This window comes from Alexandromys fortis, unplaced genomic scaffold (assembly GCF_014885135.2).
Source record: "Alexandromys fortis isolate MF-2015 unplaced genomic scaffold, M_Fortis_MF-2015_v1.1 scaffold_22, whole genome shotgun sequence".
NCBI classification, from domain to species: Eukaryota; Metazoa; Chordata; class Mammalia; order Rodentia; family Cricetidae; genus Alexandromys; species Alexandromys fortis.
The window spans coordinates 10862013-10880525 of NW_026067900.1; the positions used below are offsets into that span (position 1 = coordinate 10862013).

Consider the following 18513-nt stretch of genomic DNA (forward strand, 5'->3'; position numbering starts at 1 on the left):
AAAAAAAAAAAAAAAAAAAAAAAAAAAAAAAAAAAAAAAAAAAAAAAAAAAAAAACAAGCCTTGAGAACTGGCACGAAACAGACTGTCTGCTTCCCCATGCCTCGGAGCCGTCACCAGCTTCCCAGTGAGCACTGGCAAAGGCAAACGAGAGGCTAAAAATATCACCAACAAATAACAGCTTGCAAGGATGCCAAATGGGTGATAAAAGCTGAAATAAATGACTAGATTCCACAGCAGCAGACCTTGTAATGGTACTGCAACTCACAGTAACGAGCTGTCTGAAACACTGGGAATGCCCAAGTGCCAGCCAGCTCCAGCGCGGGTGCTGCTGAGCAAGTCTACGCCGAACCCCAGCCCGTCCCCGGGGGTTCTGGACGCAGAGGTGTTACCTGCAGTGCGCCTGTGCCTACACAGTCTACACGGTCTGCACACACATCCTGCTGGCCAGACCATGCAGCCTCTTGGGGCTCGCTGTGGCCCCCTCACCTGCAGCCACACCCACTCTCTGGTTGTTCAGGAAAACCAGCCGGCAGGAAACGGAATCAATGTACTTGAGCTTCCCAGAGGAGCAAGCACGCTTTGAAACTTCATTTGGCGCCTTCTCTGTGCCAGCGAATCACAGAATCAGCGCAAGAGGCCACGGTCTCACTTGTGCTGATCTCTCTGCTCTCTAGTCAGCTCCGCACCCCAAGAAATCAGAAGCTGCTGTTTACTGTTTATACTGTTTTACCTGATGGTCTGGGAAGGGAGCAGAGCCAGCTGTGACCAACCCAGCCTCGAGAGGCCTTCCACGCTTTGTCAAAGGCATCTAAGAACTCAGCGTGCCTACTGGTAATGCAGCATTAACCAATGGTTGAGCACCGTTATACTTTAACATCTCATCTCTTGCTTCCAAGTAGGATTTCCTACTTTTAACAGTTTTCAAAAAAAAAATATCTGAAGTGTATAAAATGTCAGACAAGAGCATTTGGGAAAAAAAAATTAGCAAATCTCTCAAATGGCAAGCCCATGTACTCGCAAGTCTCCACCATCCTCTACTGACAGGGAGCTACTATCAATAGTGTGCTGTAGTTCAGTTCTGGTTTTGTTTTTAAAAAACAGGAAAACCAAACTTGAGTGCAATACCATTGAATACTTGTTTTTTTCACTCGGTATGGTGCATCATCATCTGAATGCAGAAAAAAAATCTTATTTTGATGACTAAATATTCCAGTTTTAAAAGATTTAAATGGTTTGATTATACATGTAATAAAATATAAATACACACAACACAAAACTCAAAAGTCTAACCTACTGCCCTAATGACAGACACTGTTCCCAGTGTACTAGTGACAGTGAAGCAAGAGCTCCAGGTGCCCTACTGTGTGTTCCTCGTGAGTATTTCAGGGCAGAGACTTTATTAAGAGTTAAGAAATTCTGTCCTGGGTCCCAGAGAAGCTGATGATATAGGACACTTCCCGGCACTGCCACAGAGGGCTTCCTAGTTCTCACATGGTACTCTAGAGTCACCCTTGCGGTAGTACATCCTATCAGGCCTACTCAAGCAAGTTCCTGCGCAGGGGCAGGCAGTCCCGCTGGCAAGCGTCGCTACTGTATGTCTGAGAGGGGAGCCAGACGCTGCACCGTCCGTCAACTCCCATGGCCGACATTTCTGCAAGTTTCAACACTGACACGCCAATATTATTACCAGTTTCAATTCTGAAATTTTAAAACAAGTAGTGATTAAACATTTTTAAAGGCTGAGAATTTAGTTATGAATTTATATATATGGAAAGACAAAATGGCACATTGAACTGACTCAGATGACGACTATGTACCTCAACCTCTTAAATGAACGTCTCCACCCCAATCCAAGCGTAATAAAAAATTTAACTTTCCTTTCTTCTGAGAACTAGAATGATTCCCTACTCATAGCAGACAGTTTTAGCAGCCAGGCTCATATTTCCTCTCAAGAATTAGGAATGTAAAGTCATGCTTCCCAGTGTGGCCAGGACCAGGGACTGTCCAGAGTTCCTGAGTTTCCTGAACTACAGAAAGGAAGTTGGGAGGAAGAGTACTTCCCAGCCACAAAGGCTCCAGTGAGCAGCTAGCAGAAATTGACATTCAGTCCAAATCAATCCTGAGTTTCCAGGCACCTTTTAATGGTCTCAGTCTACCAAGATTTCACCAGAGGATCAGCCCTTAAAAAGGTGAGCATCCCGAGGCCATAGCTCTCCTCCAATTAGAGCTTATTTGGCCCAGCTGTCTGGGGTCCAATGCAAAGAATGAAGAGTCCTGCTCTGCTGCCTTGTGCCTGACCTGGCGATCAGCTAATCAGTACGTGGGAGTCAGTCCCCAGCACTCTCTACCCTGCAGGCTTTTACCAAGTAAAATCAGCCGTCTCCAACACATTACTGCGTATCTATCCCTATCACATTCAAAAGCGATTATAACACGCCTTGCAACACCATGCTGCTCATTCTTCTGCAAAGCTATTAGCATGTGTATTCAGTCTAGTATTTACCAGTCGCCCGCCATGTGCTAGATGCTGTGATGGGAAAAGGGATTTGGTGACACTGAGGCAGACCCCACCTTAAGATGGCATCAAGTTCCGAAGAGATACAGGCATACGTGCCCACAGGCATCACTGCAGGGGGAAGCTCTTCAGGAAGATCCAAAGGGAAACCCCAAGAGAAAAAAAAGTGGGTGATGAGGAGTAAGGGCAGAGTCAGAGAAGGGGGTCCCAACTAGAAAGGCCAGCTCGTGCAGGCCCAGGTAGAAGGTGCATGTGCCATCTGGAGTGTTGCAACAAACTCAGAATGCTTGAAAAGCGGGCGGCATCCTAAGCCACAAAATCTGGGCACAATGGGGAGCTGGGAATGTGCAGAACAGCGTGGCCGTGTCATAGGGACACCATTTGCTTTGAACTGCAGTTTGGATTCTGAGTCCCTTGGATCTTCTGACATTATGGAGCCTCTCCTGATAAGCATGCCCCTACATGCACAACTTTATTTACAAATTCAGGAGGTTGAAAATGACTGGAACTGAATAGCAAGACCCATGCTTAAAATTCTGCCAGGTGTGGTAGTACATGACTCTGGCCTGAGCCTTCCTGCAAGGCTGGGGCAGGAGGATGGCCCAAGCCTATCTTCAACATCCTAAAACTCTGCCCCACCCCAGAAAAAAAAATCAAACTGATTCAAGCTGATTTTGCAGACAAAGAATCTCTAAGACTCACTGTGACTAATGAAAGCAGCTAGAGAAACTGAGGCAAAGTCTCTAGTCCACTGTCTAGTCTTTCAGATGTATTATTACCTAGGAAACACACTGCTCTGAAGCAGCCTAAGTTCAGGCTGAGCTCTAGTAGTTGGGTCCCCATCAAGAATTCTTCAACCCTCTGGTTCTTCAGTTAAGCAGTATACTGCTCCTGAGATGTGGCCAGGCCACACAAAGAGATACACAGCAAAGAGTGGGGCTACATATCAGTTTCTCTCCAGCAAAGCCCTCTTACCTGTTCCCTGCCACATCTAGGACGTGAAGTTCCATGGCCTGTGACACCTCTGCAGGTATTCGAGTCAGTCTGTTGTCCCGCACGCAGAACACCGTCAGATTGCAGCACCCGCCAATCTACAGTGGGAAAGAAAAACATCTGCTCTTTTCTCCATTTTGAGGAGGGGTGGGGCAGGATATTTTGCCAACAGCATGAAAAAGATGCATAAAATAGAAAATAGGCCATATGATTTTAAATTTCACTGATGAGCATATATAATTATACAAAATGTTGAACACATTCTAAATCGAATAAAGAAAACGCTTAGTACAGTTCAAACTGTTGTTCTGAAAAAATATTACTTTTCATTGCTGATATCTAATGCAGCTGCACTGGTAAAATGCTAACTAAACTACAAAGGTCCAGGAAGTATTATCTAGTTATAAGGGAATTAAACAATTGTACTTCAAAATACTGGGCCAGAGGTAGTGCTGACACCAATACACACAGGTCAACACCTGCCCTATAACTCCAGTGTTTTCAATATTCCAGGGTTCAGAACGGAAGGGAGGAACCTGATAGATTATACATGAATTGTCTCTAAATAGATTTTGATAGCTTTGGTTGCTCATAAAATAATCTGGCAAAAATCACTTTCCCTTGAGGAATGCAAAACCAGTAACATCTCAGCAAATACTGGTAGTTAGATACATATGTTTCAGTCATGGTTTGCTGTTAACAATCACATTACACTGATAGCTGAGTCCACATCCAAGTCTGTTCCAGGGTAGCTGAACTTCCTAGTGTAGTCTTCAAGACACTAATTCAAGACTTTGCTGGACAAACCGGCCATGGATTTTTGAGTTGGAAAAGCTGAACCAAAGGGAAGGAAAAAATAACTTGGTCTCAGACACGACCTTCTCCAGGACTCCACAAAGCCCTGCATTCTTCTGGCCTTTGCCATACGGAGCAGAAGAAGCTCATGAAGGGACCCATTGATGTCTCCGGACACACAGGAAAGGATACCCTAGGCCTCTCACTGGAGCAAGAGTCATGACTCCTCAAGGCTGTCTGAATATATATCCTGCCCTGTTTCTCTTACGTGTATACTAAATACATGTATGTAGCACCCTAGGAGCATAATATGTCTTTACAAAATTGCTACATAGTTAATTTCTTACATTATCCTTTTATTTCTTCTTCTAAAAATATCAGGATATCCAATTACTTTATTTAACTGCAAAGTTCAACCAAAACAGATGTGAAATACTAATATTATAAAACATCACACAGAGAGCACCCCAATAGGCTGCCCCTTTCAGGTTTCAGAATTCAAGTTTTCTGTCCCAGTAAAGTTAGTTTATTCACTGTATTTTTCACCATTACTTCTTATAGAAACACCATTTTTCTTTCTGTTTTTAAAATCCTTACCATTAATTCAAACTGGCTGGACCTCTGGTCATTATGATAAACTGTCATCTAAATTTCTTTCATAATCATGAACTCTAACAGGACAAAATGGCTCTTGAAAATCCTTAAGGCCACTAGACGAGATTACTGCTTATTTGTACATGGATACAAATAGCTAGAATACTTGACAAAAGGAGCTCCATTCTTACCTACCCTCCCTCCATCGCTCATGCACCTGCCAAACACGAGTGTGCTCCCCTGGACATCTTACAAACTACCTGACTATATATCCCAATAATCTTTTATATAAAAACCCGCGAAGGGGTGACATGAGCCCACTATCATGCTAACCGAATCATTTGTTTGTACTTTGATCTCACTTTTGGTTTCATGGGCAGAATCTGAAGGTTCCCTGGCGGTCAACAGGATCAAATGTCTACTATCACTTAGCAGTTCTGGGAAGCAGAGTCACTGTTTAAATAACCTATTACCAGTTATGTAGGAAGCTGGTATTTTAAACCTCCCTTAAACCACTAATAACACCTTCCAAGAATACAAGGGTTTGGATTTGGAGTCTCTAGAAACTACAGAATGTTGCAGGAAACCCAAGTTTAGCCCTTCTGTGTCTATGTTAATTCAAAATGATCCTATATTTAACTGTCTGCCATTGAGTTGGCCTAGGAAGGGCCTGGAGATCACCATGGAAACCTTTAAAGCAGTGGTTCTTAACCTTCCTAATACTGTGACCCTTTAACACAGCTTCTCAGGCTGCCAGGACCACCCCCAACCATAAAATTATTTTTGTTGCTACTTCATAACTATCATGTTGCCATTGTTATGAATCATAATGTAAATATCTTTACTTTCTGATTGTCTTAGGCGACCCCCGTGAAGGGCCGTTCGACAGAGCCATGGGGTTGCAGCCCACAGGTTGAGAAAAGGGTGGATTCTTACAGAGCGACATGGAGGTGCTAACCAGACTGATGATCCAGTGAGGAAGCCTACGGCAGCCACCCATGCTGCTTGCATTCCACTTTGCAAACGGCTGCCTGCAACTAGCAGACTGCTTTCTCAGTATTGCCCTGTCAATGCTGGTAGCAGAATAGAACTCACATTTTACTAGCAAAAAGGAAAACTTACAAGAAAACAAAATCTGGCCTGAACTACAAGCTGAACAAATATACAAAATTTTAGAGTCCTTTCCAGAGCCTGTGCTATATTATACAAATGTTCCCCATCTCATGAACATTTTCAGAATGATATGGTCTGGGAATTCCTCAAATTATTAGACCACATATATAACAAGACACTATGATCTTTAGCGTATAGAACATAAGAACATGTTCTAATGCCATAATATTTCTCAAGGATCTTACTGGTCACACAATATTTCCCTCACTGTTTATATAACAAATTATTTAATAAACATCCAAGGTTGATGTTGCTGGTAAATTCCAACACTTCTTTGCTTCTCCCAAGCACTAGTTTAATCATCTGGTCATGGTGATACTGATTTGTCTTTACCTCACAAATGTAATTTCTAGAAACAGAAGAACAAAAGGTATGTCTTTAATATCAACAGTCTCTCCCATGACAGCCCTAGCGATTGATACTTATACAAAAATAGGTACTTGCCTGCAGTATTTGTCAACATTTGGTGTTTCACTTAAAATCTTATAATTCTGATAGATTAAAATGTCTTCACACGTCTGTGAAAACCAATGGAGCAAATTTTCCCAGTGCTCTCCCATTCTGGGTACCACTTGTTTTTGGTTTTGTTTACTTTACCATGACAGACACATCGTTTGCTCAGCAACATGAAGAACTTTCTGATAATAGTTAAGATTTTTTTCATTTGAATTGAATGTCTTCCTACCTAAATAGTTTTTATCCCCTTTCAGACAAGGAATCTTTCAGGTAGACAAAACCACCACAGTCACCAACTGTTTTGTGCTTGCATTCCTGTGAATCTAATGAGCATCTGGAGCTCGGGGGGTAACCTTCCTCCTTTCTCAAGTCCCATCTCCTATTTTGTAGATACACCGTTTCTCGCTTGCCTGGATCCCCCTCGTTAGGCTAAGCGAGCGGACCAGGAAGCCTCAGGGACCCACAGTCTTCGTCTCCCAGGGCTGGGGTTTCAGGCATCGTTTTTTCTTACAAGAACCTCCAGGGACTGAACTCAGGTCCTCGTACTTGTGTGGCAGGCACTTTATTGACTGGACCGTCTCTTGAGCCCTGTTAACTCTTTCTTGATTATTTCTTGTTTCAAATTTAGGAATGCATTCACAGTTTTCAGATCTCATGGTCACCTGTACCTTATTCTAGTATGTATAGGTTGTATATTATATTTTATTTATATTATCAATAATTTTAAAATGCAAGGACAACTTAGAACAAAACAAATTTAAAGCTATCTGTGAAATAAATAATCTAATTTCTGAATACCAGAATATTTACAGGGATTATTTACAGTGCCTAAATTATATATATATATATATATATATATATATAACTTGGCCATATGCTCAAGTTGTTTTTTAGCCAGAAGGTGTTTCAAGGAAGCATTTGGCTGGGGACTACTGAAGGCACTGCCTTCTTTCATCAGCCCCACGGTCACACACGGGCTCCCTGCCTATCTACAAACCACACTCCCACACTTTCATCCCCTTAACTTCTCCCCTTTCCCGGAAGTACGTAAACTTAAGCAACAGCGTGAAAGAAAACACACCAGTGGCTGGGCGCTCAGAAGCATGCCGAGTGCCGCAGATGTGTCCGGATGAGCCTTTGCACCACAGCTAGGATCATGCCGACAGTACAATGCAGAGAAGGGGATGAGGCAGCAAAAGATGCCTTTCAGAATCTCTGAATAACTTACAATGTAAGTCACCGAAAAGCATTCTTTTGTGAAATAATAATCTGAACAAATGTGAGAAACACATTATCAATAGAGTCCAGGCCATGCAGTTATTACATTTATTTAGAGAGAAAATGTCCATAGTTTACAACGATGAACACACAGCGCAGTCAGCCAGTTTGAATATTCATGCACTAATGAAGCAAAACGGGAGTTAGAGATGTAACTGTAGTCAGAACAATACTTACAAGATGACAAGTTTACCTGACTTTTCTAAAATTCCAAGCAGCTAACAATTAAGAAAACAAGAGACATTCATTGACTTCCAAATGTTCACTACAATGACACCACAAAACACAAACAGAATCCTCTACTGTGATCCCAACAGACAAACACCTTCCCCTCGGTCATTTGGGAAAGTAGACGGAAATCCATGCGGCTGGAGCAAGGAGCTGTGCCGTGAGACTGACGATATGCAATACCATCAACTACAATGACAGAGACACAGTGTCGGAAAAACTACAGATGCAGCAACCAACAGCAATTAGACAACTATGGACTTGGGACATAAAAATTGCTAACTTCCTGTCTTAGCTTAGAGATGCCATATATGCACCTTAATTGATCAAGAAAAAAAGGTAACACATTTTTCAATGGAAAGACCCCAAGAAAGTGTAAGAGTTGACCAAGTGGTGTCAAGCAAGGAGATAAAGCTGGTGTTCACACACAGACCTCACAGGGCAGGCCACACGAAGTGTACACACTGTGACTGACATGTGATGGGGACACACTTTGTGGTTTAGTTGATCAGTCCCAATGAGACAAGCAGTCATACTCTTTCTGATGGGTACCAAACTGAGATCCATGGCAGAGCCAGAGACATATACTTAATGAGTTTTTTATCCTGGGATTTGGGTGTGTGAGGTTAGGGCTGAAAGTAATCTAGAAATATCTCACTCCTGAAAATCAAAACGTTTCTGCTTTATCAAGACACTGAAGAAAAAAAAGTATGTTTTATCCACTTATCCAACTCTAATGCCAGGAAATCAATCACAGTTTTCCAGAAAACAGAGAACGTGACGGCGCAAATGCTTTAAAGGTAAGAAGAGTTTTGCAGTAGGCTATAAGCAAAACACTGCTGGACACTCAATTTTTAAAAATATCAAAGACAGCTCACTGTTAAAATGACAGTAGCTGTTTCATAATAATAAATTTGTAAGATTTTTTTTCCCCTAAAATGTCTCCCTGGAAAAAAAAGAATTCAAGAGCCATCCAGAGATGACGGGAGAATGTTGTTATTAAACTTCAAAGTGCTCTCCTTGGCATTTGTCCCTCTGCTATACCGATTTTCTAGCATGCCCAGACCAAAGGTCACTTGACCTTTCTTTACCGAATCAAGGTTCTGTACAATCTTCAGGACACATGAAAAGGCCGAGCTGAATCTGAGCCCCTTGTGTTGCCCTGTGTTTACAGTCCAGTCACAGGGATTAGAGACTGGGAGCGCCATCTTAGGAGCTAAAGACAGGCTGCCCTCAGTTTCTCTACTATGAACTGAGGAGACCAGCACGACTTCAAAGACTGAGCGAGTGGAGCCACACAGAGGCACCACAGGCCATACTGGGCACTAAGAAAAAAAGTGTCAAATCTCCTTGTGCTGACTCTGCATCCAATCCATTCCCCATGCACAAGTGCTATTCCACAAGCGGGAAAATCAGTGTTCACAGTATCAGCTGTGTTTTGGTTTACTGCTTACAGATTAGAAGCAAAATGTTTTGATTAGCAGAATCTTAGTTGTCCCAAATTTGGCTGCGATGTAGATTTGAGTCATTCAGTTGGAGATGGTTTCGCTTAGATGTGATGGCTCATATCAAGGGTATGTCTGATTATAAGTGTGCCATGGTTTTAATCTCTTTCCTCTTGCTTCCACTCAGGGAGGTTATTCAACTGACCCAGGAGAGACTGGGCACTGTGAGCAGAGGACCAAGCTGAGAAGGGAAAGAAGCAGCCCGCACACCCTGTTAAGTGACCTTCAAGTTCTAGATCGTTAGATACCAACTTTGAAATTATTCCAAGACAGACGGTGAAGGGTCAGAGCAGAGAAATTTGAACAAAGCTAAGTTGGCCAATGACAATGTGGAGGGAAGAGGCTTTTTCTACGAGGACCCAACCAACAGGAAGTCTTCAGCAACAGCTACGCGATAAAGGGACAGGAAAAGACTATAAACTCAGCTTTTGGCTATGTGACGAATATTAAGAACAAAAAGGCAAGATCAGTTTTACTCTTTCCAGTACAGTGCCCCCAGTTCCCAGAACACAGTGAACAATAAGCCTTCCAAAAGGACACTAGACACCTCCATGCTCCCCTTCACTGTGCGTTCTCTCTGCATTTCCACCTCCTCTGGTAGACCTAGAAGCCTCTGAAGAAGCCGAGTCACTTGCCACAACAGAAAGCTGTTGTCTCTTTTCACCAGTGGGAGAGGAGGAAGAGAGACGGGGAGTGGAGAGGGGTGGGGTCAGTGGTGGAGAAGGCAGCCTCCTGCCTTTGTAAAGGATTCCCAGCCTAGACATTAACAGGAACTGAATCTCTTCCAAGAAACAGGGTTGCCTAATGGTCCACTTTTATAAGCATGATAATGGTTTATGGTTAAATGCAGCAGTTAAACCCCAAATCACCCATATTCTCTGTCAAGTTCCCAAATTATCTACTTCTGTCATAGTCATTCTCTTTATCAAAACATCAATCTCTCTCTCTTTTCTGTTTAAAATCCTGTCAATGTACCTTTCTCAAGTCTCTGTCATGCAACTGACAGGCATTCTTGGATGCACTCCTCTGGCCAAGTTCATGTCAAAATGCACCACACGTCTTTTAAAGATGAAAAAACACCACTAATGAACATTTTTGATCCCTTATGTATAACAATTATTACCATGTTATTTCTTTAGCAGCACGTACCTCTTTTGGTAAAGACACCAGTTTATTTCTGTCTGCATTCAAGTTGCTCAACTTCTTAAGTTTTCCAATGCTCTTAGGTAAAGTCTGTTGAAATAATACATTTGTTATTAACTTATCACAATTTTTAAAACATAAGTCAACAGAAGAAGCAATTATTTACAAGGACTTTTTTTTTTAACAAGAGTATCAAAAGAAAATGTTAGATGAATATCAGATGTCTTTAATGGTCACCTGGGGAAATACAATGACATATTCTAAGTTCTGTTGATATAATAGTACGTTTGAAAGAAATTAAATCAAAGGTGGAGATGGGGCAGTAATATTCTTCCATTCAACAAGTGTGTATCTGCACTCTCAGGGTTTATGTGTGTCCTTCCAGCACACCAGACACCCACAGGTGGACGGTGGCTTTGACGTGTGGAAGCTAGAAGGTCACACAGCTGCTGTGAGGCCAGGGGCGCAGAAAGACCCACCTGGGTGTCAAGAGAGGTAAGCAGGCCTGGCATGCACAGCAGAGCCCTACAACAGCAGGCAGGCTCCCGAGGCTCTCCAACACCACACAGAATCTGAGGGGGACTAGAGTTGTAACCAGTATGGCTTCTATTTGTAAGCCTAAAGCTCCGCTAAGACTAGACGATCTGGGAACTTCTGTACGCCTGCCAGAGGAAGGCCATCTGCAGAAGGACACTGCAGGGACCCAATGCGTCTAAGACTTTGCTCTTCGTAGGCTGTCTCTCACTGTACCCAGAGGATACTACTTCACTTAGTAACGCATGAACAAGGAGAAGAAAGAGGAGGGCGAGGAGGAAATGTGGGCTATGAAGAAGAGTGGCCAAAGAAGAGAGCAGAGAGAGCGCCAGGCAGTCGCCTCTTAACAAAGCACGGACAAGACAACCACAGTAGAGGAGAAGGCAACCAACAGTGGGCCTGACCTAGGAAACAAAGGGAAGGGCAGGAGGGGCAGACAGCAGAGACCGGCTGCCACCATGCTGACCCATCCTCGTGCGTGCACTCTTTACCCTGGTGGCGAGAGGAAGCTTGGTCAAAGAGGGAGTCTGGTCTGGGCAGCTGCCTTCAGTCCTTGATTTTAGGGTAGAGATGGCAGCGGGCTTGTTCAAAGTTTTCAGATGCCATCCTCCATCTCAGAACACAGCAGTCTAAGCATCCATCCCCCAGACCCTTCCCATTCCTCCCGGTGCCCTAACACACCCAGGACACAGCCAGGCACAGGCAGGCTGAGGAGGAAGTGCAGTGCAAGGCTCTGGGTGTGGAGCAAGCTGGTCTTCAGGCCACACCTTCCTATGGCAGAGAACCCATCCCCGCACCAGGCACTCACCAGGAGACGGTTTTCTGTAAGAACCAATTCCGTGAGGTTTTCACAATCCCCAACTGCTTCAGGCAACTGTGTGAGTCTGTTCTGATCGAGCTTCAAGATTGACAGTTTCTTTAGTTTTCCTACAAAAGTGTCATTAAAACTCATTAGTTGTGATTCTTTGCCTAATCACCACTTGGTTGTTTTTTTTTTTTTTCCTAGCTGCTGTTCTTTTTTGTTTTAAATAATTACTTATTTTCTCTTCAACCAGCTTTTCAAACTCAAACTGTACCACTCTCATTTAGATCACTGAAGGTTGAGTGCGAAGAGCAATTTGTTCGGCACATCAGAAAGTCAGTAATTAGAAACAAATTATTTGAAAGAGCTAACTAAAAAGACTGTGAAAGCCAGAGAATTTCATGAAGGACAAACAGCTACCGATGCATTTGTAAGAGAGGATTCGAGAGAAGCGCGTCTGACCCTGCCCCATGGCTGGAAGAGCTGACTTGTCAGGAGAACCCAGTGACTCTGTGAAGACCCTCGCAGGAGTAGCTGTGCACGCAGAAAAAGGTAGAAACTCCAGAGCTTCTCAACAGGAAGTCTTGACAGACACCCACAGGACAAGGAGAAAGAAGAATGAGTCGAATGGCCACCTCCGAGTCCCCAGGGACAAAAAGTAAACCTAAGTCATTCGAATTCTTCCTTCCAGCTGAAGTCAGGGAAACAAGCAGTGAAGGTACCCTTCATTATCGCCACTGTCTGTTATTACGAGATCCTAGCACGGACACCGTCGCATTAAATGAGAAGATCACCTCCACACAGAGAGAAACATGAAGCTGGGGAAGGAGAAGTGAAGGAAGAACTCTACAGCCTTGGGCAGAGGCATGGGGCAAGGGAGGACTGGCCACTCCTTCGCTCTCTGTGTATCATAATCAGTAAGGTACTAAGTCCCCAGTGGATCCCCACAGAGCTACCAGTCCCTGCGTGTACTCTTTCTCCCTCTTCCCCTCCCCACCCCTCTCTCTAGCTCTGTGCATTATATATAAAATAATGATTAGCACATATCTAAAAATTAGCGTTTTAAACAGTTGTGTAAAACAAATAAACACACATTGATTTGGTTCTGCTTTCAAAATTTCTGAACAACCAAAAAAGCACATCAACAGACATTTCTCTTTCTTACAGGATCAGCAATGCATACAAGGAAAACATTATGAAAACCCCTATTTAAAGAAAAACAAGCTCAGGCCCTTGAATAATGAGAAAGAACATTTTTCACAGCTTAAATAACAACACTTGTTCCATCACATTCTATACTAATTTCTCACCCTGATCTAAACTCCTTTATAAGAAAGGAAATGGAGCGGGTAAGGTTGGGCGGTGCAGGCCTTTAATCCCAGAAATTGGAAGGCAAAGGCAGGAGGAGCTCTGTGAGTTTAAGCCCAGCTTTGTCTACAGAGCAAGTTCCAGGACAGCCAAGGCTACATAGGGGAACTCTGTGTCAAAAAAAGTGAAAGAAAGGAAAGAAGGAAGGAGGGAGGGAGGAAGGGAGGGAAGAAAAAAGGGAAGGAAGGAAGAAAGGAAGGAGAAAAAAAGGAAAAAGCAAGAGGTGATGTGGGGAGGTCCTTCTGTACATGTGCTGCTTTTTTAGGTTAATAAATAAAGAAACTGCTTTGGCCTGTGATAAAGCAGAGTAGAGCTAGGTGGGAAAACTAAACTGAATGCTGGAAGAAAGAAGGCAGAATCAGGAAGAAGCCATGGAGCCGCCAGTTGGAACCTTGCTGGTAGGCCATGAGCCTCATTGTAAAATATAAAATAATATGAATGGGTTAATTTAAGATATAAGAGCTAGCTAGAAAGACACTTAAGCAACAGGCCAAGCAGCAATGTAATTAACACAGATCCTGTGTGGCTATTTCGAGTCTGGGCGGCTGGGACCGAACAAGCGACCTCTGCCAACAGGAAGGTTAAAAGATCTCTCCTAGCACATTACAGATGGCTCAGCTCTATCGTATGCTCATATCAAGAAGATGGAGCCCAGTAAAGACCTAAGTTCTAGTGATGTCTGAGTTACAGTCTCATGGACTGTTTAGGATTCTGATATGAAATGTACTAGGGACTGCTCATTTGTCCTCTAATTGTGACTAAGTCACTTTTATAATTACGGGGCTCGGATAATGTAGACATGAATCAACACTTGAAAGTAACAATATCACAGGTTATCACCAGGATGGACTGGCGTAGCTGAAACTGCATTAACGATCCCTTGCCTTCCTTATAAAAACAAGCAATGGGAAGTCCCATTCCCAGCCCTGAACAACAATGAGCAACGCGCGCTCAAGACAACAGCAGGTGGAACCCTATGCCGGCTACGTTTCAATACTTACCAATGCCATCGGGAACTGTTTCCAGTAAGTTCTGGGAAATGATTAAGTCTGTTAGCGAGGTCAGGCCACTGATTTCTTCAGGAAGTCTTTCCAACCTGTTTTCAGAGACATCTAAGCAGAGCAGGCTCTTCAGATTCCCTATTTCCTGTGTTCATGGCACGGAAAGAGAAACACATGCTTGAAGCTGGCACAGCACAGCACAAAGGAATTTGCTCTAGGAGATTTTTTTCACCATCAAACCCAGGTCTGCATCACAGAAACAGCAGCAGAAAGAACGCGAGAGTCGGAAGACCAGGACGGATGCTGTGGAACGCTGGACATGATGTGACCATTGCACGCGTGACCTCACACCACATAGGGGCATCTGCACACGATCAAGCAGGTTACAACTGGAGCACAGATTGAGTAGGGGCTCACAAAGCCTCACCCCCTCCCCAAGTGAGCAGTTCAGTGATGGCTGAAGGAGAAAGGAAAGTTCTTTTTCTTTAAGGGCACAGCCCATGGTAGGGGGGCCCATACCCATGTGTGTGTATGGGCAGCACTAACTGGACTTAGTGGATCTAAAATAAAAGGAAAATAAGGATGACATGAAGTTGGGAGGAAATGAAGCAGAGTGAGGGGAGTTGGAGGAAGGGAGTGGAGGGTAGATATGATCAAAATACATTATATATATGATATATGTCATATAATATCATACATCACATATATGAAAAACTGTCTTTAAAAATCCTCAGTTCTTTGGGAGGCAGAGGAGAGCAGATCTCTGTGAGTTCAAGGCCAGCCTGGTCTACAGAGTGAGTTCCAGAATGGCCAGAATTGTTAAACAGTTAAACCCTGTGTCAAAAAAAAAAAAAAAAAAAAAAACGCAAAAACTCCTCAGTTCTGGGGCTGGAGAGATAGCTCGGTGATTAGGAACACTGACTACTCTGCTAGAAGACCTGGGTTCAACCCCCAGCACCCACATGGGAAGCATATAATCATCTGTAAGGCCAGACCCAAGGGACCACACACCCCCTTCAAGTCTCCAGATAGCACTACACAAGTGTGGTGGACAGACACATGTGCCAGCAAAACACTCACACATAAAATACAAAAATAAAATAATTTAAGGCCTCAGTTCTAAGCATGTTACTTCAGCACATATCTAGATGTGAATATGAGTACATTCCTAGACTCTTTCCAATGAAAATGATAAACTATTTTTTATGATAAACAGAGCCTGAAGGAGAGGTTTAGTAGAACTTGATACTAGAGGCAAACGGGACTTTAAAATAAGCACTTAAAGCATACTCCATTGGCGATCCCATTCCTCTGTGGCTACAATGCCACATGTCACACAGTCATTTATACACATTGCTCAGACATGTACTCTCCCCTTTTAATACCACATGGCCAGTATTTTATTACACTCCTGGTCCTCCACAGTATTCTCCCCATCCGGCAAGGATCTCACACACGTCCCGGTGAAATCTCAGTATCAGTCAAAGGCAGCCCAAATTTCAGAAGCAGAGTCTCATTAGTTTCTCAGTTCCATTAGTCATTAAGAGACATCATGATTAACCTCAGGGCTATCACAGAACAACGGCAAGTCTAGTTGAGTGTGTCCTTCTAGTGTGAGAGTTCCTGGCCTCTCACGCCACCCACAGCTCACAGCCCGTCACCCCTGGGCCACAGTCAAGCGGGCAGCACGCAAACTATTTTAAAATGTGATCATCCAAAACATGAAAGGCAGGGCCTGTGAACACTCAAGATTCAGACTATGTGGCAGAGAAAAGGAGGGAACAAGACATGGCTGTTATGCTGGGGAAGGCTTTCTGGGGGAATTTCTCAACCTGTTCATCTGAAACGAGACCTGCGCATGCCAGACTCCACTCTGAAGAATGAAATGGCCCATTTCATTTAGAACATGGGTCTCATTTGACGACAGCAGAGAAAAGACTAAACATCATGGCACCCAGCTCAAACCGTAAGTGCAATGGGGAGCAGGGGGAGCTCTTAATATTATTTTACGTTAACTACCACAGGGGGGAAAACGTAGTGAAAAAAAATACCCTAAAGCACTTGGGCACAGCAGCAAAGTAGCAGAGATATACAGTGTCTCAATTATGGTCTTTATCATCCACAGATCTAATGGCACAAAGTAAACTACACTGGGTAGGAAGAATAGATGAAGTACAGACTTGGGCATCTATAAAGATGGCAGGCTGGGTTTCCAGTCTCCCTGTGACACGGTACAATGATGAAAGCTCATGGCCTTTTTGCAGATGTGGTTTTTTTCAACAATGAGATGGCTCAGTGGTTAAGACATTGCCTGCTCTTCCAGAGGTCCTGAGCTCAATTCCCAGCAACTACATGGTGGCTCACAACCACCTGCAATGAGATCTGTGCCCTCTTGAGAAAGAGACCTGGTCAGTCATCCTCATCAACTTAGACCAAGAAATCCAATATGGACAAGTTCAACAAAACCACCATATATGGGCTGCCCATGCGTGTGTCATTATGGTCAGGACACAAATTTCATTCTTTCATTTTCTTATCTTTGGGGTCTTCTGGGAAGTCCCATGAAGCAGGGAAGACACACCGTTTACTGCTGTTGCGGCACATTTTGTGAGACTCACTATGAATTACCTGAGGTAATTCAGAGAGTTGATTTCCATCCAACCAGAGATCCTTCAGATGTAGGAGCGCCCCAATTGATTCTGGCTGAAACAAAAGGTGACATTGTAGTGACAAAGCCCCAGACCTCCATCTTCCATCATGAAAGAAAGAATTATCAAATGGGAAAAGGGTACCACAGCAGGCTTGGCTGCTATTTCTCTCATGTCAAGACTCTGTCCCTAAAACTGTCCCAACCTCCTCCCTAGAATGCAAACACCGCCCCTCGTGGTCAGACCACTAGTCCTGACTCGCCCAAACCATATTTCTCCACCACTGTGAACAGAAACTCATTTCCCAGGTTTCCTAGTTGTACCTGAAGAAAGACATCCCTACTGAACTCAAAATCACTTGAGATCATAAGGCCAGAGAAACATCAAATCTCTCAGATACACACTTACCAAATTATAGATTTCATTGTTTCCTAGATCAAGTTCTTCCAGTCTCCTTAGTTGCGTGAGAGAGCTGTTGAAATAACCAACAAAAAGAATGCTCAGAGAAGCTACGGCACACAGAGAAGCACACTTCCTTTCTTGGACTAGTTTCCAAAAGAAAGGTTCATCTGGATGTGGTAGGAAGCACTGCTCAGGAAACTATCCTGCCAGTCACTCTGCACAAAATGCCCTCTTCTTTTCCCCAGGGACTCACTCAGGAAGATACGTAAGAAGATTCTCTCTCAGTTCCAGTGAAGCCAGGTTATAAAGACTAGAAATTCAAAAAAGAAAAATGTGTTAAGAAAATGCCTTCAATATTCCTACTCTCCCTCCACCATCCACATCCCCCGCATGCTGATCTTTTTAAAACCTTTCCCGTTACTCCCCAGAATAAAAATATAGACCACCATCACCATCCACCACTCAACATAATCTTCACGTCCCAGATTTCAATGCAACGGCATTAATAAAAGTATAGATACCTTACACGTGAGACAGGGAAATAACTTCCCATCACTGAAGACGACCACTCCCTGAACTAAGAGCGGCGCTGCCAACTATGTGCCTCTCAGCTTCAGAATGTTAAAAATGCGCTGTTACTAGAACAGCAGTGCCTTTAATCTCAAGGGGCGGGGACTCCTTCCCTGCTATCAGTGAAATACCCTGCCTGTTTTGAATAGAGTGCCTTGGTCTGACAAGACGGCTCAGGGGTAAAAGCACTTGCCACCAAACCTGACACTCTGAGTTCAAGCCCCAGGATTTGCTGGTGGAAAGAGAGAACCGATTCCTGCAAATGGTTTTCTTACCTTTACTGTGGCATGTTCCATCCCATAATAAACATAATAAAAAAGAAAATCAACCTGGGGGGGTAGGGTCTCAACAAAAGCCCAGTGCTCTACCTCAGGGCCACCTCCCTTTTAAGGAGCCAGGAATAATACGATGAGACGCTCTGACCGTACATCTGACTTAATGCAGTAGCTATATTGACGCTGCTCTTACCCTTACTAAGCCCTAGCACAGATCCTTGCAGCAGATTCT

General features: G+C 43.6%; 1 protein-coding gene across 1 annotated transcript in view; it reads right to left on the reverse strand.

Annotated features, from left to right (window-relative positions):
- Positions 1–18513, reverse strand: part of Lrrc1 (leucine rich repeat containing 1) — a 110272-nt gene that overhangs the window by 7126 nt on the left and 84633 nt on the right. The window contains exons 5-12 of the mRNA XM_050124493.1: positions 17690–17746; positions 17443–17506; positions 17015–17089; positions 14387–14531; positions 12024–12142; positions 10688–10771; positions 3492–3607; positions 2612–2642 (exon numbers count right to left, since the gene is read on the reverse strand). Of these exons, the coding sequence (XP_049980450.1) occupies positions 2612–2642; positions 3492–3607; positions 10688–10771; positions 12024–12142; positions 14387–14531; positions 17015–17089; positions 17443–17506; positions 17690–17746 (691 nt within the window). The remainder of the gene's footprint in view (positions 1–2611; positions 2643–3491; positions 3608–10687; positions 10772–12023; positions 12143–14386; positions 14532–17014; positions 17090–17442; positions 17507–17689; positions 17747–18513) is intronic.